Genomic DNA, 25,642 nt, shown 5'->3' with positions numbered 1-25,642 from the left:
AACAGGTAGAAAGAGCCAGCTCGTAATAGATAATATGGTGATTGTGGCGCTCTGATGAGGCACTCTGCCTTCTATTAAAAGTGCTGCGCTTGGAGCATGTTTCACTCTCAGCCCTCAAACGCTGGCGGGCGAAGTCTAAAAGAGGCACATTCAGTCACCCTCCCTGCACACTCTCTCCAACTCGCACACATATACATGCGCAGATGGATACGCTCAGACACATTCACAAGTGAGCTGAAGGCTATACTCGCGTGTCTCCCGACATCGTGGGATAAAATAGAAGGCTGAGATGTAAAGAGGGGTGGGTTAATAAAGCATTCTTCAATAGCTGATGAAGTCTTGATGCAGAAGTGGGCAGTCTTGCTTTAAGACATGTGATCTGACTCTCTCTCTCGCTCTCTCAGCTCTCTCTCTCTCTCCCTCTCTCTCTTTCCAGCTGGGCTACATTGTAATACACACACACGCTCACTCACACACTCGCTCTGCCTCCCTGACACAGACTCTCTACTTAGTGCGTTGGAGAGAGGACTGAGGCTCACACTATCAGCACAGCTTCTCAATGGGGGGAGGCAGCCAAGAGCGGACAGAGCAGTCATTCCACTGGAGCCTTCCGCTGCATGCGTGAGAAGGAGCTGACAAGTGAAAGGAGGTAAATTAGCCCCCTGTCATCACAACAAAAGGAGTTTCTACAGCCGCAGAAGAGACACGGACTGGAGGAGATTTTGCGCGCATGTGGCCGATACAGCAGTGACATGATCAGCGTCCCATCACCTCAAATCCTGGGCAGTTTGTGACACAGACCCCCGGGTGTTTTGCTGTTGGTGACTGTGTTGCCAAGGATTTCAAAAGGAACTGAGCAGTGGGGGTCCACAGGAGAGAATACTGAGAGAGAAGTGAGGGGGGTGGGGGGGTTGGAGAAACAGAATATTTGCCCCTTTTGCGCCGCTGTTCTGCTTCTCTGGTGCTGGAATTTCAGGAGGGAATCCCTGGCTTCACAATATGGATGGATTTAAGACAGAGGAGTGAGTCTGCTGGGCAGGCAGGCAGTGATTCTGACTGAGCTCCTTTCCTCCTGAACACACTGCTCAGGTAAGGGTGTGGGACTTTCAAGGAATACCTCCGGTGTTTTGGGGCCGGGACGGGTGGGGTGGGGTGCTGATTTACTAGGAAAACTATCTTAGAGGTACAGAGAAATGTGTCTGAGTTGAGTGAGGATGATACGACTTGATTGGAATACTGTAGAGAAATAGGAAACACAGATTTTGCTACAAACACCCTGTATATCATTAAACAGCGTTTGTGTTTGACGTTTCATAAGGTTTAAATGTATTTGAAACAAACGTCGTGGCAACACTGAAACATGCTGAAAGACATACTACGGGTGCATTGCATTTTATAGGATGCAAAAAAAGTTCAGCTATAAGATGTCAACCGTGAGTAATGTTGTGACACCTCGATCATTCTGAGCGGTCGACTCCTGCTCTATGACGACGGCGTTTCTGGGAGTCAGCACTGAAGTTGTGTGTGAAGTGTGAGACAAAAACAGGTCTGATTTTGTTAAATCAATGTTTCACGCAGGTGCATCCGTGGGTTGGCGCCTGCAGGTGTGTGTCTGCTGTTTGTACTCCTCGACCGCATTCACTATCTCGCGCTGGGTTTACCACATACATACAGAGGAGCTGTCCTCCCTCCCTTGTTTTTGGTTTTTTTTTTACGTGACACTACTAAACTGAGAGTAAAGGAAAACAAGAAGGCTGTTTATTTAAAAGCTCTCGTGCTCTGTGGAAACGAGGCTGCAGCAGCGACTAGAGAAGAGTTGGCTTCTGTTTTCTCCACAGCTGCTTTCTCTTTCTCTGAAGTTGCTTTAAAATGATGCCCATGCTTGTTCGTTGTCATTTAAAGTCTGCCCTGAGTCTCCACCTCTGATGAAAACGCTGCTGGTAAGAACCACATTATATTTTCAGCAAGAATGCCTTCCGATAACCGGGGGGGAGCTCAGAGTCTCTATGCAATATGCAGCTAACCATGCAGGCGCAACGACGCTTATGAATATGAAGCCAGCTCGGTGAACAGAAATACTGTGTGGTTAAAAAAAAAGAGGAAAACACTTCCATGGGAGCAGTTCACATTTCCACAAAACCGCGGATTATGGTGGATTTAGGGCAGGGGTGGGGATTTACAATGTGCTGTTCATAATTATATGCTTAATTTTCAGAGAATATTAAGTAGTGTCAATGTCACTGAGGGCACAGAGCATTTTAGTAGCCTAATGGCTTTAATCTCTGATGCACATCAAAACACAAAGTGGTCTAGTTGGAGCAAAGCAAGCATGTGGCTTTGGTGCTTTGTGGAAACAACGTAGCGGATCAGGCCCGCTTTCATTCTTCAGACGTTTGAAACACATCTGTCTATACAGAGTCCTTATTGAAATGTGAAATATCCACGGTTTGAAGTTCATATTGAAGAGACTCCCTGGGGCTCAGAGTCTGCTTTATATTCTCCCGTGTATTGAGATATGGCAGAATCAAGCATTAAAGGAGTGTTAGATTCACACTGTCACATTAGAGCATCTGATTCACTCAGAAAGTCACCACCTCAGTGAAAAATGACAAATACAGCCAGTGCCTGTGATGTCTCAGTGATACAGCGACTTGGGTGAAATATATTCAACGCAAAACTGACTGATCAGTCCAGGGATTACTCAACGCACAAAGACACATTTTGGTTTCGAAGAGGTGGGCTGACGCTTTTAAATTTCCCACTGCGGGGTTCTAAATGGAGATGAGCGCTAACAACACCTGGAAAGGAGGAGAGCCTCCTTATTCAATGAGGGCTAAGGCGTGTCTCCATATGCTGGCCCTCACCGGCCATTAGGCAGTCGCTGAACAAGTCTGCATAGGGGCTGTTTGTGCTTGGAAATGCAATCCTTTATAAACCGTAAGGATATTTAAGGCTTTATTGTTGCTCTTGCTGTTGTTGTTGCTGTTAATGGAACTGAAATGTTAAATGAGTGATATAGAACATTTTACAACTATTACAGTCTGACAGAGGCTCTTTTCCGTGTTCTGCATTTCATCATATATTTTTTGTGTGGTCCACTGACAGATATTGACAAGATTAACTTTTACTTTTTTTCTGCAGGTTTTCTTTAATTTTTAGTAAAGCCTCTGTCTTCTCTTTTTCTTTTCATTCATTGTGTGACTGTAATAAAACACCTTTAAATACATCTTACCAGTATTGATATTTGTTTAAACATAACAAACAGGTTATATCAGAAGATTTAACAGCATACTATATTGTTTCTTTTGTTTGACACATTAAAGTAAACACGATGTGTGTGTGTGTGCGTTATAAATATGTATGTATGGAGACACGCTGTAATACCGTGTTTCCCTGTTGTTTCTCTCTCGCCGTGTGCCGTCATGCAGACTCGGCCTTACCATGTCCTGGTTGTTGGCCATGTGGATTAGCCTCGGCTTGCTGCTGTTGTGCCAGGCCACACTCTACCAGACCATCCAGCAGCACCATGTGGCCCGACCCGGTCGCACCGACATTCTCACCCTGGGTACGTGAACCTCTTTGTCAGATTTCGGCTTCAGAGCACAGCGCTCCAGTGCGAGACGTTGCCCTCTCGATGGGACAGCGTTTCTCCACTTTGGCTGTTTTAAAAGCAAGAGACTGCTGCAGTATGTCAGAAGGATTTGCCACTGTACTGTACTGTTATCATGAGGATTCACCCCTATGATTCACCACTGCTTGTAATTGCATGTCACATACATGTATTTAGTCACACATTTAGTCATTGCCAAGATCAACTCATACACGTTTGATCCATTTAAGGAAGAAATATGTAGACTGTCAAGACTTTGGTTGTGAGGCTGAGCTGTGCATTTCTGTTTTAATCTGAACATGGAAACCCTCTAAGACAAAGAGCATCTTCAGACACGCTCAGACAGTTTGCCGGTAGGGAGGTGATTTGTGTTTGCAGCGAAGTATTCTCGACTGCTACACCCTGAATCTTGCTGGCAGACTGTTGCGAGTAGGACAAGCTATGAGCAAAAATCCCTATTACTGTGCTGGTAGTCAAGGGAGCTTTGATCACTGTGGCTTAGATGGAAATGACAATTATGTTTCCCTCTCTTGCACTAGGAGCATTTGGCAATTAAGCCCGACGCCTTCTGCACCGTAGGGCCAAAAGGGGAGGGTGTACGCCAAGGCGGATCTAATTCTCTTATTATGGAAAAGCTTACCAGCATTGCTTATGGTGTATGTTGGAGTGTTACGGGGAAGGCAAAGGTTTTCTTGAGCAAAGCATAGGCTTTCTTTAAGCTTCTAACAATGAGTGTGACTCCCAAGCTGAACCGTCGTTCAGAGTGGGGATCTCTCCAGAAGCCAAGCGGCTGTTAAACATTGATGCTATCTTCTGCTTGCATCCCTTTTGTGTGTGTGTGTGTGTGTGTGTGTGTGTGTGTGTGTGTCGCATTGCCAAGCAAAAAAGATTGTAATTGAAGCACAGCAAGAGAAAAAAAAAGAAAAGAAAAATTCCAGCATTGAATTCACCATGCCAGTGTTGAGCATTGGTGACTTTAAGCATGTCGGAGAATTGGCTTACTTTTGCTTTGGAACCGCTGACACAGTAAAATCCCAGCTATGATAGATAGAAAGTTCTCAAAGTATCCCGGTTCCGATAATTGGAACAAGAGGGTGAGGGATGAGCGACAGAGAGCTCCCGATGAATTTTTAAAGGCTGGCTTCCAGTTTTTCAGTTGTTTTTTTTTTCTTTTTCTTTTTCTTTTTGACTGGTTGGCAAGTCGAGCTTGGTGCCAAAGATGTACAAGGAAGTGCAAGGTTCAGTAAGTGTCTTTTGAATAATGCAGAGTTCCCAAAGGGAAAGAAAGGGGGGGGGGGGGGGGGGGAATAAGACCCACAACCCCCGACACAGATCTAGAAGAGTCATCCAGGCCAAAGATAGTTATGGCTGAGGGTTCTCTGGAAGGTGTCCTGACAGACAAATCAACTCACACACTTTCAACTCACAACAGTCATGCACATGCTCACACATTCACACAGCATTTTCTCACTGAGCCCGTTATGGTGTGTTGTTTACATGGGCCCTCTGGGGATACTGGAGCTGTGTTCAGGACACATCATGTCTGAGAAGATGCACGCTGCAGATGGTTGATAAACACACACACACTGTTGATTTGATCTTTCAAAGTCTCAGATTTCCTTTATGTTGTTAGCCAACAATAACGTCACCAAGATCTAATCAAAAGACAGATGTAATAAAGTATACCAGCATTCAAGCTGACGGACCTTTCACACAGGCGCACTGGACCCGGTGGCGAGCGCAGTGCAAATTCTGGAGTGCTGCACCAATCAGATCAAACTTTGGGCCCGCGCTTTGCTCGGGCGCAACGAAATGCCGCCGTGGCGCCGCGCAAACCATTGGAAATAATGGTTTTCAGAGCGCAGTGGCACCGGTGCCACTTTCTGTGTGAAAGGCCCCTTGAGACAGATGGTCTGTTAAAGTGTTATTTTAACACGAGTACTCTCCAGAAAACTTATAAAATGATACAAACTGTGATGGATGACAGCCATAATTGGTGCTGGCAATCAAAATCTGAGGATATGTTAACATATTTTACTATCCTAATCAGCAGGCTTCCCAGGGATAATGGTCTATCACAACTGGGCGCTCGAAGAGAACACTGTCTGTTTATTTATTTTTCTCTCTCTCTCTGCTGCTCAGTAACTGTACAATTCACAGTATATCATGTTTTTTTTAAGAGGATTAAGTTGACATCAATCTTACTCAGCCGTGGAGTGGCGTTAACCGATCTAACCAGAACTGCTCTCTCAGAATTGAAATGCTATGATGAATATTTGAATTAGAATTGATTTTATAATTTGAGAAGCTCTCTGGTTTCATTGAGGCCAGAACCCTCAGATATAAATAGATATGGCTATGTAGGACGTAGCAGGGAGAAAAAGAAAAAAAGAAATCTTGGCTTTCATGCTTTGCTGTTTTTTCGTAATCAAATAATGTTTCTGTGTTTCTAAAGGATGATGAAAAGATGTGTGATATACTCTCTGACATACAGAAAATCAAGTTGTAAAATGGTTTTGTTAATGAAGCATGAGAAATACAAGATTCAAAATGTCTGCGCAGATAAATAGATAAATAGAAATAGCTTTTTATCTTAGACTCGCACATGCCTCCATTTGCTGAGATTATTGATTCATTATCTTTTTATTGCTTGATGACAAGATAGGCAAAGCTGTTTTTCTTTGCAACTGCATTGTCTTCTGAACAGTCATACAAGTTTGGAAGTGAAATAGGGGGTCGGTATTTTTTGTAAGAAAACATATTTTTGTTGAAATTGGCATGAAGCCCGGCTGACTGTCTGAGCGACTGAGTGGTACCAAAACTCACAAACCATCCCACATAGACAGAGTTTCACAGACAAGGGGCTGTGCTGATATCTGAGGAGGAGGTGAAGGTCATGTTGAGCAGATTCTCCAGCCTGTTGAAGCTTTTAAAAATGTTCTACAAATCTGCTCGAATCTGCCTTCAGCAACAGTGAGCTGGCGAGGCATACCAAAAAAAAGAAAAGAAAAGAAAAGCAACTGCTGAGATGAAGTTTCAAGATCGCATTTATTTATTTTTTGCAAACGTTTCCGTGACAAATCGCCATAGTCACCACCGAGGCGGAGATTGAGTAACGAGTTGCCTGACTGCTTCGTCACCTGCTCAGGAAGCGTCGCCGCTCTCCTTCCCATGAGCCTCTGCATCACACAGCCTCCCCTGCGTCCTGCTGGTGCGGCTGAAGATTGATGGCGGCCTGATTCCGGGCAGCCAATTCTGGTCTCTCAAGAAATAATCCACTACATTGACAGATGAGCTGAATGTGACATGACACACACACATACACAAACACACACACACACACACACACACACACAAGCCCGGTTCTGCACTCTCCACCTGCCAACACAGCGAGCAGAAGTGCTCACTGCCAAGACTGCCGCTGCACAAACCAGGCCACTGTTGACAGCACATTGTATTGGACTCCATCACCAGTCAGTGAAAGTGTAACCGATTTACATTGTCAGTGCATTGCCGAAGTTGCTGTAGATTCGGTGTTGAAATTGAAAGCGCTCCCTAATGTGTTGACTACTCAGTGTAGTACAGTGTTGTCACAGTCAGCAGGTACTGTATTTTTTCTACCTTTGCTCAGCTGCATACAGTAGCCATGTTTATAATGTATCAATACCCTGGAGGGGCAGTCTGAATATAACAACACTTTAACTGCTGCTTTGTTTCATTATGACTCTGACAGGATAGTTTAAGAGAGTCTCAGATCTAATGGAAGAACATGATTCCTGTTCCAGGTGCAGCTGTAAAACTAACTCCACTCTCTAACATTACTCTTTGATAGCAGTCTGTTGCTGACGTTTAGTTTGACCTTTTTTTTTTTTGGCAGCCATGATGACAAGGCAGTACAGTGTATATGTGCACTATAATCACAGAACTGTACTTCACATACTATTAAATCACTTATTGTGTAAAGCATTCACTGTTCATTTAAAAAAAAAAAAAAAATGGCATAATCAAAGAACGAGCGCAGCGGCGGTGCTGCTGCTATATTTTCAGCCACTGATTTGAAATGACTTGTATAATCTAATCCCAAATGGTAAGAAGGCATTTTAATGAGCTCATTGTTCAATGTGCCATAATGCTTCCTCGGTGTAAAAGAAATAAACGCTTTGAGGTGGAAGAAAACTAGTACTGTAATTACTTTGATTAGCCAAGATGCATCATATGGTCAAACAAGAGCTCATCAGCGAGGATTTGTTTGGTAAATTAAGAAATGCATCTTCTGCTTTATGAAGAAAGCAACCTGTCAAAATATTGTAGTCCTCAACTTCAGCGTGTCTATTTATTTTTATTTTTGAACTTCAGATCTAAGGGTCAAGGTTCTTTAGAAACAGGAAAACCTGAACACACGGGGTGTTGAAATAAACCTTGAGCCTGATTTAGGATGGCTGTCTTTCGGTAAATGAGGATGAGGTAGAAATCTGGATGCCATACATACACACAGTATAAATTGATTTTTTTCCCTTATTTCCATTGCCGAACGGATGACTGCTTCAGAAGATTGGGGATTTTTCTGGCAGTGTTTGGGAATGTGAAGAAATTAGCTTCCCGGCTGACAAACTGCACCGTTTTCAACTCGGAACTCATTTCCATACAGTTCTCAGACTCCTCATAACAAATAGCTCAGTATTGAAACGCAAAAGTGAACATGCACGTCTTTTTACGCAGTCATCTTCAAAGTGCTAATCTCGCTGCTTCGCCTCTTCTGTGGAGGTGTAACTGCTTTAATGAACGGCACATCCATCCATACTACACTGAGCAACAGCTATAGGCTTTCTGTGTTTTTGTTTTGCCATTAAATCAGCTTTATTTACACCCCCATTAAACCGTGGGGACTAATTACTGTGAGAATTGATGGTGAAAGAAAATTCAATTAAATTACAGTCACTTGAATGGATGACGACTTAATCAGTTTTTTTAACACATCCGAGTCATTACTGTCCAGGATTGTGGAATAGCCTTTTATGTGGTTGCACTAGGCGTGTTTTCATCTTTGCTATTATAAATATTCACTTGTGTGTATATCATGTAAAACACCTCTTTAAGAGCCTTATCAAACTACTGTGTGAGTGAAATAGAAAATTCTATACGATACAGATTTAATTAGAAACATTAATTTCTTGAACATGGACATCTGCAAATCCTGCAAATAAAGGAAGTAAAATCATATAATCTATCTCCACATGGGATTATAATTGCTCTGAAAACTGTGGGCTTAGGTAGAGAGCTATGTGATCTCACTTTCTATCACACAGCCTGCCCTTCGAGGTAATGAAAGCAACCTTTCTAAAAAACTAGGCAATAACTGCCTGATCAGTCAGGTGCCGAACAGCTCTTTCTCCTTTCTCCGTGCCTGCCCCCTCCCACCAGCCCTCCATCGTCTTGCCCCCTCCCCCCAGCCTCTCCCTCCCTCCATCTCCTCCTCTCTATCGGCCCCTCAGACGATTTGTCATGGATCAGATGAGACAATTTGTCATGGATTAGTGCACTTAAATGTCTGTGTGATAGTGGAAGCAGTCACTGGAAAAGCTTAGGAATCCTATTACATTGCGTTTTATGGCCGGCGAGAGGGGAGGTAGGAGTGGAGGTTGAATTGGCACTTTCTATGGCCTGCGTGCCGTTTCTTGACTTTTTCCTCCACACATAATCAGATATTCACTTAGAGGTGAGCTCCATTGATGTGCCCTAAACTGGGAAAGTAGAACATAAGTTATATATTCCATCCTGATTCACCACTTGCTCAATATCTTGCTATTTAATTGACTGTTCGCTAAGCCTCGCTAAGCCTGTCAAGCCTTCCGTTCTCGCGCAGCACATAAGCAGTTTACGGCGATAACAGCGGTAGATGAATCACTCAAAATTCTTGGTCACTTTTGAAACTATGAGTTCTTTATTTCAAACAGAAGTGAACAAAAGCAGACTAAATATCTAACTACGTTGGATTTTGTCAGCTGAGGTGTCGCTAGCTAATTCAATCTAGCTAATAAGCTAATGCTAAAGAGCCAGAGTTGGTTAAATCTCTATCCTAAACTGACCATGTCCAGATGATTAAAACAAGAACCCTGTTAAGGACTTATACATATGCTGTTGTTACTCTTAACACTGATATACTAGCAGTTAACCATATATATGCACCTTGCCTTTGGAAAGCAATGCTAGGTTACTGCTTAGCTAGTAAGCCAGGTATGCTAACATTTGCAGCTCATGTCAGAGCTCACAAACGCACAATTTATTCAATTCCATATAAGTTTGCTCTTCTAACTGTCCAAACTGTTTGGATACAGAGTATGGCTCTCATTAGAGGCTCAAGCACACAGCCTCTCTATGTGGAGAAATTTAACGCTCGACAGGCCTGTCCTGCCAAGTGACGGTTGCTAAACTGTGATTGGGGGTTGGGTTTAGCGAACCGTGAATAAGGCAAGCGGCCTGAAAAATGAAGTCAATGTGGAAGTGCCACAAACAGTTCCTCAAATGGCCACTTGTTGTTGGCCCAACTTCAAAGCAGAAAAAAACATGTTTACAGCCTGGTATTAGAAATGATTTTGGTCCCTATTGTTAATTTCCCTTTGTGAATTGTATTACAACTCACCTGCTAAATTATATTAAGGCTTAAAAATATGCATAATTAAGGTTACAGCTAATGCAACCCCACCCTCTCGTCCAAATATGGTCACATCTGGCTCTACAAAAACAAGAAGTCATTGGCCAAAATGACAAGCTGAAGGCCAAAGCACTTGCAAGGATAAGAAGTTAAAGCTAATTGATTGTTCCATTGCATCAGTAGCAAAAAGCCGAAAATCTATCATCTGCTATTTTGGACTCAAAGCAACTACTCTACAAAGTGCCTTAACAAAATTAAAACTAAATGCGTTACCTTCTGTTGTCATATATTTACATCACAGAGCCTGCGCAAATAGAATGCAGTAATCATTCACCGAAATACTAGTATTTGTCATGTATACAGGGATATGAAGAACCTGTTTTTTCTGTGCTCATGTAAACATCATATCCCAATTATGATCATAACCGGGATAATCCTAATAAACACGTTATTGATATCCATGTAAACACAGTCACCGTTTCATATTCTGTCTTGGCATTGACATTCCGATTCACACGTGGCAACATTGTATCAATATCATTAGTATTTATTTACTCAGCGCCCTTACTCATCTCAAGCCTTTTACTGCGTGTACTCTGGTGCATTGTCTCCCTCCTCGAGTGAATTTGATTGTAGCAGATTAGATCCTATTCTTCTCTGGTGTGAGCTAATTGTATCAGACAGAGAGCACAGGTGCTATTTAACACAGGTGGCTCATTCTCCCAAATATTTACAATAAAAGGAAGAACAGGAAAATAAAAAAACAGTCAGAGTGTTACAACTAGCCATCTGTCTAGCAATACCTTGCGATACATATCCGTGTGTCTATTTTCAGTCTGTTTTAATTTGTTCTCCATGTGTACTTTTGTTTTGTCTGATTTGATTCATTCCAGCCCCTTGCTTCACATCTATTTTATTCATACTAAACAAAGCAGCAGAAAGTTACTGCATCATACATTATTACGTATCTTTATTCATACAATATCTTATGCAGCTTCTCTATCACCTCTAGGCCCCTCTAGCAGCGCCTCACTTAAGTGGAATGGCTTGCTCATGTTAATGGAGCAAAGAGACACACTGCCAGGTAATTGAGATGCAGCAGAGCTACTTTGTGGCATCATTTAGAACCACTGCAGGGGACAAATGTTACTCATTGAGTGTTTTGTTTGCGGAGGACTCACTTTGCTCCAGCAACTCATTTACCCAGTGGCAGTCAAATTAGGTTGTCTTAACCATACTCCTAATTTACTTTCTAAATCACTTCACTTTGCTGCGTTGCACTCTTTTCTTTAATCAAGAACACTTCCATGTATATTTTATAAATAAAACAGATTACTTTTATCATAGCATTTTTAGTGTGTGTATTTTAGCTATAATTGAGGAAATATGAACAAACTCGCTGGTTGTTAGAGTGCCATGTTTTTCTCTTCTGACGTGTTGAAACAGATGCAGATAAATTATTGATTCTGAATTTGAGCTCACGACTCTAGATTGATCAAATGCTTGTTCGTTGACATTTTAGTCTCTGAAATATGTATGATTAAATATTTGTTCTTTACAGCTGCTGTAATAAATATCTAAATATGAATAATGGATCTCATGACTGCTTGTATGTGCATGGGATTACTCGGTGACAAACCGACAGACAATTATCACCCGACATTGGAAGTTTATCAGGTGAACAGACACATGACTCCAAATAAAGGCTAATCTAGTCCCAACAATTACCCCATGTCAACTTATAATATGGTCAAGTTATTATATATCAGTGTTGGTTACAGCCCGTTTTTTACAAAATCCCTTCATGCAGGTTTTAAGTTTACATCTTTTACTTTCCATCATCATGTCAACCCTCTAAATTTCCACCCACATTGCTTACATGCACTCCCAAAATGTGGGAAAACCACTTCATCTTTGCCCCTTCTGTGTTTTTAGAATAGTTTTCACATGCATAATAACATGATATTTGAGCTGCATATTTTCAATTTGTTGCCAAGGTGACTTGCCTTCTCAACTGGCCCAGTGAATCATTCATTCCAGCCCTGACAGGGGACAAAAATGGATTATGGGGTTTGGAATTATGGAAACTGAAATCCTCTTGCTTGAATATGTCCCCACTTGTCAAACGAATGATTGAAAGCCCGTCTAAATTTTCCAACCGGGGGTGCTCTGTCAGCATTAGCTGAGGTCTATTTGTCTTGTCTGATGTGTCTGGATGAATCTATGCGACTGCTGTGCCGAAGCAGCACCGTATTGTCTTATCACAGCTTTATCTGACAGCAGACGCTCTAATAATGGAACTCAGGTTGAGATGTCACAGTTAACTGCTCATCACCGCTATACGTGAGATGGACACGGCCCAAAACCTGAATAAATGGACAGGATATCTTATTCTAATCTGCATTAGCCACCATGTTGTGGTTTTCACACTATTGTGTATCTTGTATTGAATGTGCCAGTCACTTGTACTGTAAAAGGCGAGAATGGTGACAGACTGGTGGGAATGTAGGAAGACAATTAGAAGCCACTGTCCCTGCGATGTATCTTCATTTGCAACAGTATCTTCAGCTCATGTCAGGTTCACTGAACATGGCTCAATGCCCTCATACCTTCCTGCTCGGCGCCTGTTGGCCGGGACAGTGAGAGAATGAAGGATGAGGTGGCACTTGCATGTGTCTGCCTGTAGCTTAGCCTAATGACCCAGAGGAGCTCTCTCTTTCTCTCACTCACCCACACTCTGTCTCTCTCTCTTCACTTTCATGCTCTTTGTCCTCGTTGTTGTCTGGACGCCACGTCTGCCCATTAGCTCCGCAGCTCATCTGCCTCAAGTCTTATCCCAATCTTATTTTTTTTTTTACTCCCAAACTCCTCTAGCTGCCTCTGTGGACTCGCCAAAAAAGACACGTTTAACTTCAATTATTATCTTGGGAAACTGAGCAAAGTTGGCAGTGTGTGTTTGCAAGGAAACATTATTCAGAACCTCAGGCAGCCAGGCAAGCTATGTAGGGTTTTCTCTTCCTCGTCTCACGTCCCAGAGGTTCAAGTGGTGTGTGCTACCAAGCTTTTCCAACAAAAAGACCTTTTGACCTGCTCTCTGTACGTTTTTTGAGTTGAGTTTAAATGAGGATTAATGCCTGCACTGAGGAACTTGTTCAACCTTTCCCCTGAAGGCATCAGCCGGAGTATGAGGATGGCATACGTGTGTACAAAATAGGAGTGTGATCGGTACTGAGCTGATAGGACTGAATACCTTTCCACATGCCGCCTTTGATCTTAAAATCTGTTCCTCTTCCTCGTGGAGTTAAGCCCTCTCCAAGGCATAAACTGCGAGGCAAACTAGCATGCTAAATAAAGAGTGGAACTGTACTGATGTCGAACTGGATCCCTCACCTCATCTTTTATCATAATATCTTTTTTCTCTCTGTCCTTGTGGAGTTGAATCCGCATCAAGGCCTGTGAGCTTAAACTCCTTCATGGAATACCAACAAAAGAACATCAGTTCTTATAATCTTACCGCTGAGCTTTTACATTTGTACGATACTCTAGCTAAGTCAGGGTGCAAAAAATGATTTTATCCCTGGCATCCAAAAAGGGGAAGCATGGGGAGCTGCAATAGCATGTCCGTGCCCAACATTTGGTCTAAAACTGAGCAGGTTAATGCATACATTCTTTACCACAGCAAATGTTAAAGCAGTCAAATCAATGTGCTTTGCGATACTTTTCTTGTTCCCATTGACGACCTACGTTCCTGTGAGTGTGTGTGTGTGTGTGTGTGTGTGTGTGTGTGTGTGTGTGTGTGTGTGACTTGGTGTAAGTGTGTAATGAAAATGTCTGCTCAGAGCTGAGCCAGTGTGCTCCGCTCTCGTCAGGATCAAGGGCTTTAGTTTTGCTCTCAGCAGATGCAAAGAAGCACAGTAAGGGTGTGATGTTTCGCTGAAGAGAGAAGAAGTACCTCTGGCTCACTTACTGTATATTAGCTTTTCGTATTACATTCCACCTCTTCCCCTGTTTTGCTGAGTGCAAGTAGAACAGTGCTCACATCTCGACACGGCTCCCCCTCTTCTCTTAGGTGCAATCAAAGTGCAAGCCTTTGATTTAACCATGAATAAAATACAGAAATGTTTTGTGATACATTCAGTGGAATGAGCTGCACCTCTGTCTAGTAAATTTACACTATTTCTCTTTTTTTTCTTCTTTTTTTTTTACAGAATTCATGTCAGACAATCAGCTGGTAGAAAGAGAAGATGGCTCTGTCTCAGTCACAGACACTAGTGTTGTGTTATCAATTCACTATCTTAGCCACTTTTGTCACACTTCCGCACTTCTATCATCTATCTGATCGCAGGTTGGATATCCTCACATGCTGTTAGCGTGATAATAATTCTCTATACATGACAGAGCATCACTTTAACATGAAACATGGCCTTTGCAGGAGTTGCTGCTTCTCCCAGTTTGTTGGATTACGGAGGCGGTGCGCGCTTCCTGTCAGGGCAGTCACACCACACTGGGCCTCGGTGCAGCGGCATGTTGCTCTAGTGATGTTATTGCAGTTTTGGATGATTCACATGAGAGGGCAGGCAGGCAGACAGCATCACTTTTCTTTTTTTTCCTCGGCTCTTCAGTAAATGAGAAATATCACCCACAGCTGCAGCCAGGGTGACAACGACTACTTGTTCCACTGGTGTAATGTGGTTGGAGGTGTGCACAGGAGGGTAGAGGACTACATGCTAAGAAGGGTGGAGGATTAGGAATGCTTTAGGAGGGCAGAGTGGTGAAGAAGATGGAAACCCCTGAACAAGGCTCATTAAGGGATTTATATGAAGAGATTATCTGTTTCTGACGGCCTGCTCTCTGCTGTGACATTGTGACATTCACCCTAATACAACATGTGTTGTGTACGTGCATGCCGCTGCTTGTGTGTCACAACATTGTGTCTTGGGTTGAGATGTGCAAATAGAAAAGGTTCAGTTCCGCTCAAGCACCTACTGAGGTGCAATAGTGTGATAGATTGTGCCTTAGCCTTTTGATAACTGATTCCAGTCCACAAAACACTGTCAGACATCCTTACTTTTGTTGCCTTTTCCTCCAGTAGAATAGCAGCATCACTTCTGTTTGTGTCTATTACCAAAATAACGTTACGCCGCATTCTTATCGAACGCCGTGCCATTATTTTTATTTGCTTATCTTAAGTTGCTTTTACAGGACAAACTTTACAATGTCAAATAAATCTAAAAATGAACTGCTGTTCTGGCTCACAAAGACGCCTCAAATAAAGATAAAGGGATGTGGGAATAAAGTTTATGGCAGCATGTTAGAGAAGGGTTATTGCTTGTGGAGGCTGGGTCCTCCTATGAGAGACTGAAAACACACAATCACCAAAGATGTCAGCAGTCACTGTTTGGTGTAAAGTTGGGACAGGATATGTATGTTTCCTCTCGTCCAGTTTTGTCTTAATCATTTTTTTTCTTATTTGACTTACTTACTCATTATAGTAACAAGTTTTAAATTGCTATAAAAGCGTAATTTTGTTCTAATCAAGCTTCAAGTCATTAAATGCTACAGTGGGTTCGGGTCTGGTTAAAACTAAATCTATATTGATTTTAAATTTGATCAAAAGTCTTCCTGAAATATTATCTGGTACAATTAGGTCGGCTGATGCATAAACTGATAAGAAATCACATTAAAAACAAACAAACAAACAAACAAATCAAATGAAGGGTTTGTATTTCATCAGAATTGTTTAATTGTTTCAATCGTTTTTCAAGCTTCTGCTTCTGATGATTCCAGCTTCTCAAGTGTGAGGATTTGGTGCTTTTTCTTTGTCATATATGATCGTAAACTGATTATCTTTTGGGTTTTGGACTGATCAGCAAATTTGAAGATGTCACCTTGGGCTCTGGGGACGTTATAAGAATAGCGTTCACTGACATTTTAAATCAATAAAATCAGGAAAATAATCAGCAGATTAATTAATAATGAAAGTAATTATTGGTTGGAGACCACAGCTTTAGCCTTTGTAAGTCTAAAGAATTTCAATCAAAACACATTATCCAAGCATATGACACACTAACCTACTGAGCAAGACATTCAATTATGTCTTTGTTCCTAAATGGTGGGAATAATTCCCTCAATATCACCGCCGGAATAAGATGAAGACGACTGGAATTAACTTGAGCACCACTTCAGCGCTGAATCAATGAGTGGAGATTCTGTGGGAGATAAAAGTTGTGCCTATAACGGATGTTATCCATTACTAGCGCTGGAGATGAATGGACCTCTTTTAGCCAGAGGAGCGGTGTGCTAATGTTAGTAATACTGGTGATATTGGAAAGTGAATACGAGCCCCTCGTAAGGTCTTACAGGCTCTTGTGAACACGCCATGTCATCTTGAGGTGAATTGGTTGAGGAGCGAGTACAGATCTCCTAAGTCTCCTTCTAGGAGTCACGGCTCTCTCTACAAGGGCACTTGCAATAGGTGTCTTACACATGGGACCGCAGCCATAAAACAGCCTCAAATTCCTTTTCATTGCATAGTCTTGAATGAGAAATGTGGCTCTCATACTGTTCACGTGAAGGATACAAATCAACACTAGAGGCATAATCTGTAGGTTTAACATTGACGTAAAATGTTTCAAAAACATATCATTAATAGCTCATTTTGACAATCTCTTATTGTTAGCCAGGCAGAACGACTGTGCCCATGCTTTGTGTGAATAAAGACAATTACATCCATGTTTTCAGTGGATGTGATCCTGTTCAAGCCTTGCTGCTATTTGGAGGAGGCAGTGTTTAAACAGTGAGAGAATTTGGCTGATCAATCTTAACTCCCCTGTCCAAAGACTAGACTGCCATCGATCATCGTTCACATGTTAAATCTCTTTCCCAGCCAGATGCAAGTTGCCATCTCGGAACATTTTCATCCGGAAATTTGCACGTCTGGGTGGGATGGCCTAATCTGTATACAAAAGAACGATATAGGATGTGTCCATTTGAGCGAGCCAATCAGCTGATCCATTTGATCAGGGACATGCAGTAACGGTGGTCCAGGAGCGGCTAAGAGAGGCCGTTATTGGGTCTTCATGAGCAGGCACTACTTCCAGCCTGCCAGGCAATAACAACTTTAACCTTTTTTAAAGCTTGCCTTCTTTTCCCCTACTGCTCCACTGATTTGTTGGCTGATGAGCCAGATCGTCTGAGGACCGTCTCAGGGCTCACAGAGTGAATATTTATCAGTGTTTGTGGCTGCGTGTCTGTCCACACTTCAAAGGTAATGAATGCTATTTCACCTTTATAATATCCAGCACTCTATGAAACCAAATTCAAGGATAAATTAAAAAACGACGTTAGTCTATGTGGCAACCGAATGTAAGTTAACATTCTAAAAATGTTTGTAGGCTTCCAAATGTAAATGTCATTCCATCCAATACTTGTGAAAATATTCCACTATAAACAAAAATGTCAACCTCATGGTTGCGTTAGATGAAAAGGTAAAGGATGACTTAAGTCAATAGTGTATATCCTCTGCAGACCATGAATGTCTGTACAGATTTGAGGGCTAATCCATCCTATTGTTTTTAAGATATTTCTGTCTGGACTAAAGTGATGGATGGACAGACAGACTAGCCGCTAGCGTGGCTAAAAAGTATTAAAAGTGCATACATAATAGCCGTGATCGGTTGATCACGACAAGGATGATGACCAGTGTATAATATTGCAAAACATCTCTGTGACTGTATTTCTGGAGATAGCTCCATGTCAGCCGGATGTTATTTAACTGCTCAAAAACCTGGTTTTATACTTCATAGTGCTGAAAAGAATAAACTGTTCATAATAGTTCTCAGATGATAATTGAGTTGTTTGGCATGAGCGTTGTTTGGTTTGGTCTTTTTTCCATTAGAATTTGTCGACAATAATAAAATAAAAGCCAGCCTATCTTTTCAATGTGGGAATCTACTACTAATATATGTGATACAATAGGGAGCGTGTGCTTGATTTCCAACCTATTTATATGATTGATAAACACTTTTAAAGAGAACAATTCATTTTCCTGTAAAAGTGAGATACTAGTGTTGTTGGTATTTGCATCCAAACAAGCTTGTTTTCACAAAAAGTGTTTAACGGGAATGGCTTTGTGCTGCGCTGTCAAACATATTTAATTTTACTTCAACACAGAACATATACTAAGTACACAGAGTATTAATTTTCCTTGTAGACACATTTGATATGAGATGAAAGGCATCACAGTAAGCACAGTGTGTTTAACTGGACTATGAACGCTGTGATTGTCTCCCCTTCTTTTGCTCCCTGTTTCTTGTCAGAGACATTTTTGCGATCACATTCGGCCCTTATCTCGTCACACTTGCAAATCCATTTTTAAAAGGTTAGACATTAATGGCAAGAATCCCTTCCTTCCTCCTCCTCTTCCTCCTCCTCCTCCTCCTCTCCCTCCCACTTCTCAGATATGAGATTACACATTTCACCCTGAGCAACAGACAGAAACTAATCCCCGCTCCATGTGAGATATTAGGCCTATGCCCGCCGTGTGGCTGACAGCTCTGCTGGGCTGAGTTTTGATATTGGGCATTTAACAGGCCACTGTAAAATAAAATCCAGCTCCAGTTATAGGCGCTAAGCCACACACAGATGCGCACGCACACACACTTCAATATTTTGCTTTTGCACTGTCCGTGTGCTTAAATGAAGACAGAAAAATACAAAACACATGTTTGCACCCACACAGACCCGAAGCAGATGTTACATTCTAGTGTTGATGAAAAACTATGCAGCGTGATTCTGGAGTATAGCAAATGTTAAATAGCAGGACAAGCATTGGGCCTATCAGGGTAAGTGTGATAAGTGTCACATTAAGTGCCCAATGGCTTCCACTTTCTCTCTGAATCAGTAGATGATGAGTGGAGAAATGAATATTTAATGACTCGGGTAGAGTGCTCCACACACTTTCTGGGTGATTGCGTCAAACTCAGTTTGCAGTAGGTTTGACAGTATCAAACCAATCTTTTGACTCGCCTTTTACAGAAATTGGCTTATCTAAAAAAAAAAAGTATGACCAACTTTCCTTAGTACTGCCCTCATTTCACATTCATCATAGTTTATTTTGGTTTGCGCACACATGCCTGCATATATTTACCCGCAGTACGTATAGTATTCACTCTTTTCTATTCGTTATTGAAGTGAGAGGCATGGTGTCACACTTTCATGACGTGACGACAAACGCTTAAGTTCTGGCCATTAATGGCGCTACAATCACACGAGTAAAGGAAAGGGTCATGCTGTAAGGAAATCTTCCCAGTGAACCAGAGCACAATTATTAAAGCAGGAAGTCATTCTAGTTGTCTGCATTTGAGACATATTCATCAGACTGTGGTCAGTTTTCCTAATAGCTGCTGTAATGTACTGCTTTACAACACCACTAATGACAGCATCGGCCAACAGTATTTAAATATGAGTAACTAGTGTTCTGTTCCATTTAATAAATGAGAGACAGTTTTACTCAGCATTCATCATGCATGTCCATTAGCATCTAGCGCTTTAAAAAGGGTATCCCACATTTCAGATCTGAGTGTAACATCAAGATCTCAGCCTTATCAACATATTACCACCACGCAATGTAGATAAGTCTGAAAACAAAATGTCTGTGGTTTAAATAAATCAATGCAGGGTGTTAAAACATAGCACGTCTTCACGTTGGCTCAGGACACGAGCAGAACTTTGCATGTGGATGTGTGGTTTTTTGTGGTAAACCACCCAGCAGGGAGTGGCGTACAAATTGTTCAGTTTTTAGTTTGAGAAGAAAATGAGGCTTGTTGAAGTAACTCAGGTCTCAAAACAGAAACAGAATAAACTGTGAAATGGAAGCAAGCACCTATTTATTCCTCTCACTATCTATTCCTTATTGTACGTCGTGCTAAAACTTGCATTTCCAAAGCAGCCAAGCTGTTCCTCATTCCTGACCTTCGATTAAAAGCTGTTCACTGGACGTACAAGATCATAATACGTTTGTCGTCTGCGGACGTGTCTCTTTGAGACCCTGTCATTCCGTATCACTGACGAGAGTAAAGTGTCTCATGTCTCTTCAAAGTACAGCACGCTCCCTGCTCAGCTCTGTGTGCAGCATGTACGTAGATGCCAGTTGATAGACAGCCAATTTCCTATTGTGGCCCCGTTGTAAATACAGCCGTGAGCTCTGGATCACGTTAATGAGTTAGCCAACTGTAACACGAGCCAACGCCGACGCTATTCACCGAGTTGAAAAAGCGTGTAGGGAGTGGGTGCTGTCCGCTTGTGTGCTTAGACCCTACATACACACCAGTTGGCTGGTCTAAATCCAATTCATCAGCCCTTAATGGACTGCTCAAATTGTCTCTCTAGGATCTTAACTCGAGGAGTGGACAGACTAGGCAGAAATGGAGGGGGCGAATATGGCTCATAATGTTGTGCACATACAGGAGAGGGCTGCAGAAATAGTCATTAAAGTGTAAAGTTTTTGTACCCATGAATTCATGATTGTTTTCTTTTCTTTTTTTTTCTGAAAGAACGGAATTCCAGGAAATCTCAGAGAAGAATTATTGGCTTAAAAATCAAACATTCACTCAGGAGAAAGTCTTTCATTCACACTAAGCAGCAAAGCTAAACGTAACAACAGCAAAGCCCCTTGAAGCAAATCTGTGATATCAGGCTGTTTAAATAAAATTTACTTAACTCAACTTGACAATAAGCGTTAATTAGTTTCCCAACCTGAGATTTTTTGTCTGCATTGTGCCGCACGTTTGAACCCGTGCAATTGTCTCGCGCTCCATTTCAATCGCAGTTTGGAAGAGCGGAACGAATATGTGCGTCACGCTGGTTTGTGTGGCTGAATGTCACTGCTCCCATTTCCAATGAACATGCACCTGCAACTAAAATTACAGATGGCGCGTTTCAGTAGCAATGAGCAATCTGTTTGCAGAGCAATGCTCAGTGGCCGGTGGATTCCGCTGTGAGCGGTGCGGTGGAGATCTGAGGCGCTATCCTTTTCTCCTCAAACCCATTTGCTCCCTCCATTTCCCTGCATTTGAACATGATCACACAGCTCACAGGGCTCAGCAGCAGCAACAACAACACTAGCAAATTGTCACTCATTTACTCGGGGGCAGCAACACTTACTGGGCACTCTGTCCGACTCCAACAGGCCTTTGATCCCTTTTGTGAATGGCGCGGGTTTATGTATGTGTGTATGAGGTCACGGAAGGCAACCGCTTTGCACACATTTATCAGTATGCTACAAACGTGCATAAAGTGCTAAACAACAACAACAGTAGGAGAAATAAACATAGACAAGGGGTCCGTCCTTCTTCCCAACGTGCTTCAGCCCTCTCTTCATCCAGAGCAAGTCCTCTACATTGTGCCGACCTTTTTATTTCTGCTGATATTCCGTATCATAGCAACGTGACAGCCCTATGTACTACAAACCAACAAATTTGTTGTATTAATCAGAAAGAGTCCAGGACTCTCCTGTAAAGGTGCATCATATCAGAGCTTTTAAACAAGCATTTACTGTAGTAGCTCCATTGCAAACACACCTTTAACTCATTTGCCCCCACAGAGTTTGTCTGCCCTCTCTCCATCTGTCAAATTACCTCCTGACTTGTTTCACTACAATTGATTACTTAGTACAATTTGGGAAGAAGAGAAACACAGGTGGTACACTGTCTCTCTTTATCTCTTTTACTCCCCTCTCTGTGTTTTAAATGGAAAGGAGAGTGGGAGAAAATGAACCCATCTGCACCAAAATGACTCATCAGTCCTTTTTTTCCAAGGTTGGTAACACCCCTAACAATGTTGGAGCGCACACAGTCCCCCAGCTACATCACCGGTTGTCAGAAAACATGCCGCAAAATCCAGACGGCACCTGTCAACACATAAGCTCAGCAAGGAAGCGTTTTTCTTTGTTGAGAAAACCTTTCAGCTAATATTGGAAAAATGTGAAGTTGAACTTTTCGGATGATCTATTATTTTGACCCTATCATTAAGCCTCATCACAATTTCCTAGTAATCTGAACTTGTTCCAGCTGCTGTGTTATGAGAATCAGTCTCGGATAAGTGAGATTTTTTTTTTTTGTCTTAAAGTGGTCGAGCTTTTCCTTCTTTCCCTTCTTTGAATGAGGGACTCACATCTCCTCTTCTCTGCACTCTTACATGGAGGCACTGCTGACCTTACTACACGCTCTGCTTGGCAGGAACACTTAAAAGATTTCTCTCCATCCATCGCTGTACTCTCTCTCCCACACCGCCGCTCTCCCCGGCCCCCTGGCATAACGGAGGGGATCCACTCCTCATGATTTTTTTATATCGCCCACATCTTGGGACTCTGTTGCCGAGGTGAGCAGTGTTTCGTGTGATCGGTGTTTCTCAGACTCTACATCTTGTTCTAATCAGGATATCTTCTCCCCACTGGGGTGTCATGAGAGAAGCGTGCCCTGTCCTTTTAACTTTTACTCTGTCACCTTTTGTCTTGCACTTTTTTCCCTGAGGTGTGAGCATGTTATTTAAGTCTCACCTGTGAGAGGACTGGTAAAGGGTAGAGGAGGTATATGGTGTGAAAAGAGAGAGAGGTTTGACTCGGGGGTCAGTTACGTCATGCAGAGCGGAGGGTAAGGCCGGGGATGATGCACAGTGATCCGGCTTTACGGAAGTATAAATCTTCTTTTTAACCCTGTGAATTCATGTGTCACTATTACCCACAATGAAGTAGACTTTGACACCTGTGAACAAAGGCATACAGTTGTATGCTGAAGTAAAAGATGTGTGAGATTTTAGTTCACGTTCCCATTCTGTTGCTATAACACCTCACATAGAGGTGCAATGCTGTTGTCATATTAGCTCTGCGCCAACAATTCAGAGGCAAACTTTGTTCCAAGTCATATCATAAGGAATGGTGTCGCAGTTAAAATCTCTTCTCCTCTTTACTGCAATACTAGCTGAGCCTTTTTGGAGATTCACTTTGAGTTAAATATTGTCATTTTAGGGATCAAAGTAGAAATTTGTGTACAGTGCATTCTCTCAGAGGCCTTTTCCCTCTCCGGGTCTCGTAGCGCTCCGGTGTGGGTTGGATCAAAAGCGCTCATCAGATCAGAGGGATGCCAGAGCAGGCCTGAACCCGCGCCGCAAAGGTCACGGTTCACTCCATTATTCATCAGGCTCCCATGCTAAAGCCGGGGAGTGTTAAGAAAGAAAAGAGAAGAAGAGAGAGAGAGAGAGAGAGATCGAGATATTGACTTAGAGAGGCGCCCCCCCTCTCCATACCTGTCCTCCCACAGAGACCCCAGCCAAAAGTCCTCCTTAGTTATTCCAAAAGCCCCAGCTCTCCTGTGGATAAGGAACAAAGGATGGAGGCAAATGATTGAGGGAGAGCATCAGAAAGAGAGAGAGAGAGAGAGAGAGAGAGAGAGAGAGAGAGAGAGAGGCAGAAGAGGGAGAGCGCCTTCCTCTTGTGTGGCCTGACCCGTTACCTCAAACACCCCTGCTCTTGATTTAGTCATCTCTCCTTTCTCTCCCACCACCACCCCTCTGAGGTCGGGGGGCCTAAAACAGAAAGACTTCCCTTCATCTCCCCAAATATGACGCCTACAATGCCACCTTGATGTCCGCGGCTCCAGAGTGGCCAGGAACAGAGAAAATATTCATTCGGTAGGCTCCCCTGAGATTACCGTCACCACCGGCAGCAGCAGCAGCACCCAAAAATCACCTCATCATCTGGCCCCTTTCTCAACCTGACGATTGTCCTCTAAAGGATAGAAAAAAAAGCTGTGAACACAAACCCCGAGATGGGCTGAAAGAAAAACACATTCACACTTTCCCTGTGAAATCTAAATAAGTCTGGGGCCCTTGTTGTACATTCTGTTCGGCTATTGTATTCCCCGCGGAGCATACATATGCTGTAGCAGTTCTGGGTTGTTTTATTCCATCCCTTTATGCGGTGGCATGGGCTTAGCATTGGCCGTCAGCAAAGCTCTCTCTAAACAGTGACCCGCACTGTGCAGCCCCTTAATAAGAAATCTCATCGTCCTCTCTACCCGGGGGGAATGTTTCTGGAAAAGGAGCACAAGACGTGAGATCTATAACTGAACACGTATCACTTTCCTATCCGCCCCCGCTATCTTCCCTATCCCGTCAACACACACCCATACACGCCACCTCCGCAGAACAATGGGAGGATTCTGTGATCCCCTGTTGTGCACAAAAAACAAAAAAACTTTTTTTTTTTTTTTTAATAGCAGCATACAGTATCAGCAGAATTACTGTGGCTGGGCTCCGAAGCTGCGGCAGCCTTTGCTAGAGTGTGTCAAGCCCAGAGGGGTTTATGGCTTTGATCTAACGCACAATACACAGTGTGTGAGGTGGAAACGTTGTGCGCACACCCATACGCAAATGAGCGCGCGGCTCACCCGCAAATGCTCGAACAAACACACACAACCTAGCACACACACACACACACACACACACACACACACACACACACACACACACATCCCCTTTGATATAGTTCCAGGCTTTTAGTGGGTGATTAGGAGAGGCGACCCAGCTAAGGTCTAGAGTGATAGGAGGAAGCAGGAGCCTGCTGCTCTTTAGTTAGAGGAAACCAATACTCTGTCTGTAGATAGAGAAGTAATTATGCCCAAGGGTTGAGGGGAGAGCATTTTGGAGTACAAGCCAATGAGGTGAGGAGGATTAGGGTGAGGGTGAGGAAGACTGTGCTGGGGGGTTGATTTCAGATTTCCCACTGTGTCACCCCCACAGACAGCAATTAAAATTCCTCCAGAGGGATTTGAGTGTGTATTGTGTGTGTGTGTGTGTGTGTGTGTGTGTGTGTGTGTGTGTGTGTGTGTGTGTGACAGAGACTAAGCATATGTGTTTTTACATTATGGTGCAGGGTGCGGTTGTGCATGAATCCATCCAGTGCTGCATAAATGCAGTAGAGGCTGCCGCCGCTTCTGCGCACGCACAGATGTGTGTGTGAGAGTGCACAACACGCCTGTTTACTGAATCCACTCCAACAGTTGTTGGTGGTCTAAGGGCTATGAAATATTAATGCGCCCTCTCTCTTAATGATTCATAAATTGTATTCCGATACTCGCCATTCTGCTTCTCCTCACTACTTCCCACTCCCTATAATTGGACCATTGGCTTGGTAAAAAAAAAAAAAAAAGGAAAATAAAGTGTGGAGTGTGGAGCATGAGATGGAAATCAAGTTTTCCTCCATCCTCATGTATTTCAGCATGCCACATGCAAGTGCTGAGGGATCATAATGTCAGTAAATAGTATTCATGAAGAAACGCTCTCCCAGCGAATGTGTTTTTAGCATTCACACCAGCACTGAACCG

The 25,642-nt window shown here is 42.8% G+C and overlaps 1 protein-coding gene across 3 annotated transcripts in view; it reads left to right on the top strand.

The window, feature by feature from the left end:
• Positions 1–483: 483 nt before the first annotated feature.
• Positions 484–25,642, top strand: part of LOC137879583 (chemokine-like protein TAFA-1) — a 104,500-nt gene continuing 79,341 nt past the window's right edge. For all 3 annotated transcript variants that reach the window (XR_011103746.1, XR_011103747.1, XM_068720404.1), the window contains exons 1-2: positions 484–1,089; positions 3,429–3,565. Coding sequence is in view for 1 of the 3 variants with exons in the window: in XM_068720404.1 (XP_068576505.1) it covers positions 3,442–3,565 (124 nt within the window). In the remaining 2 variants the exon portion in view is untranslated. The remainder of the gene's footprint in view (positions 1,090–3,428; positions 3,566–25,642) is intronic.

Source organism: Cebidichthys violaceus, unplaced genomic scaffold, assembly GCF_023349555.1.
Source record: "Cebidichthys violaceus isolate CVI_PGR_0920_01 unplaced genomic scaffold, fCebVio1.0.p SCAF_25, whole genome shotgun sequence".
Classification (NCBI taxonomy): domain Eukaryota; kingdom Metazoa; phylum Chordata; class Actinopteri; order Perciformes; family Stichaeidae; genus Cebidichthys; species Cebidichthys violaceus.
The sequence above is the reverse complement of the archived record's forward strand: the minus strand, read 5'-3'. Positions and strand labels throughout refer to the sequence as shown.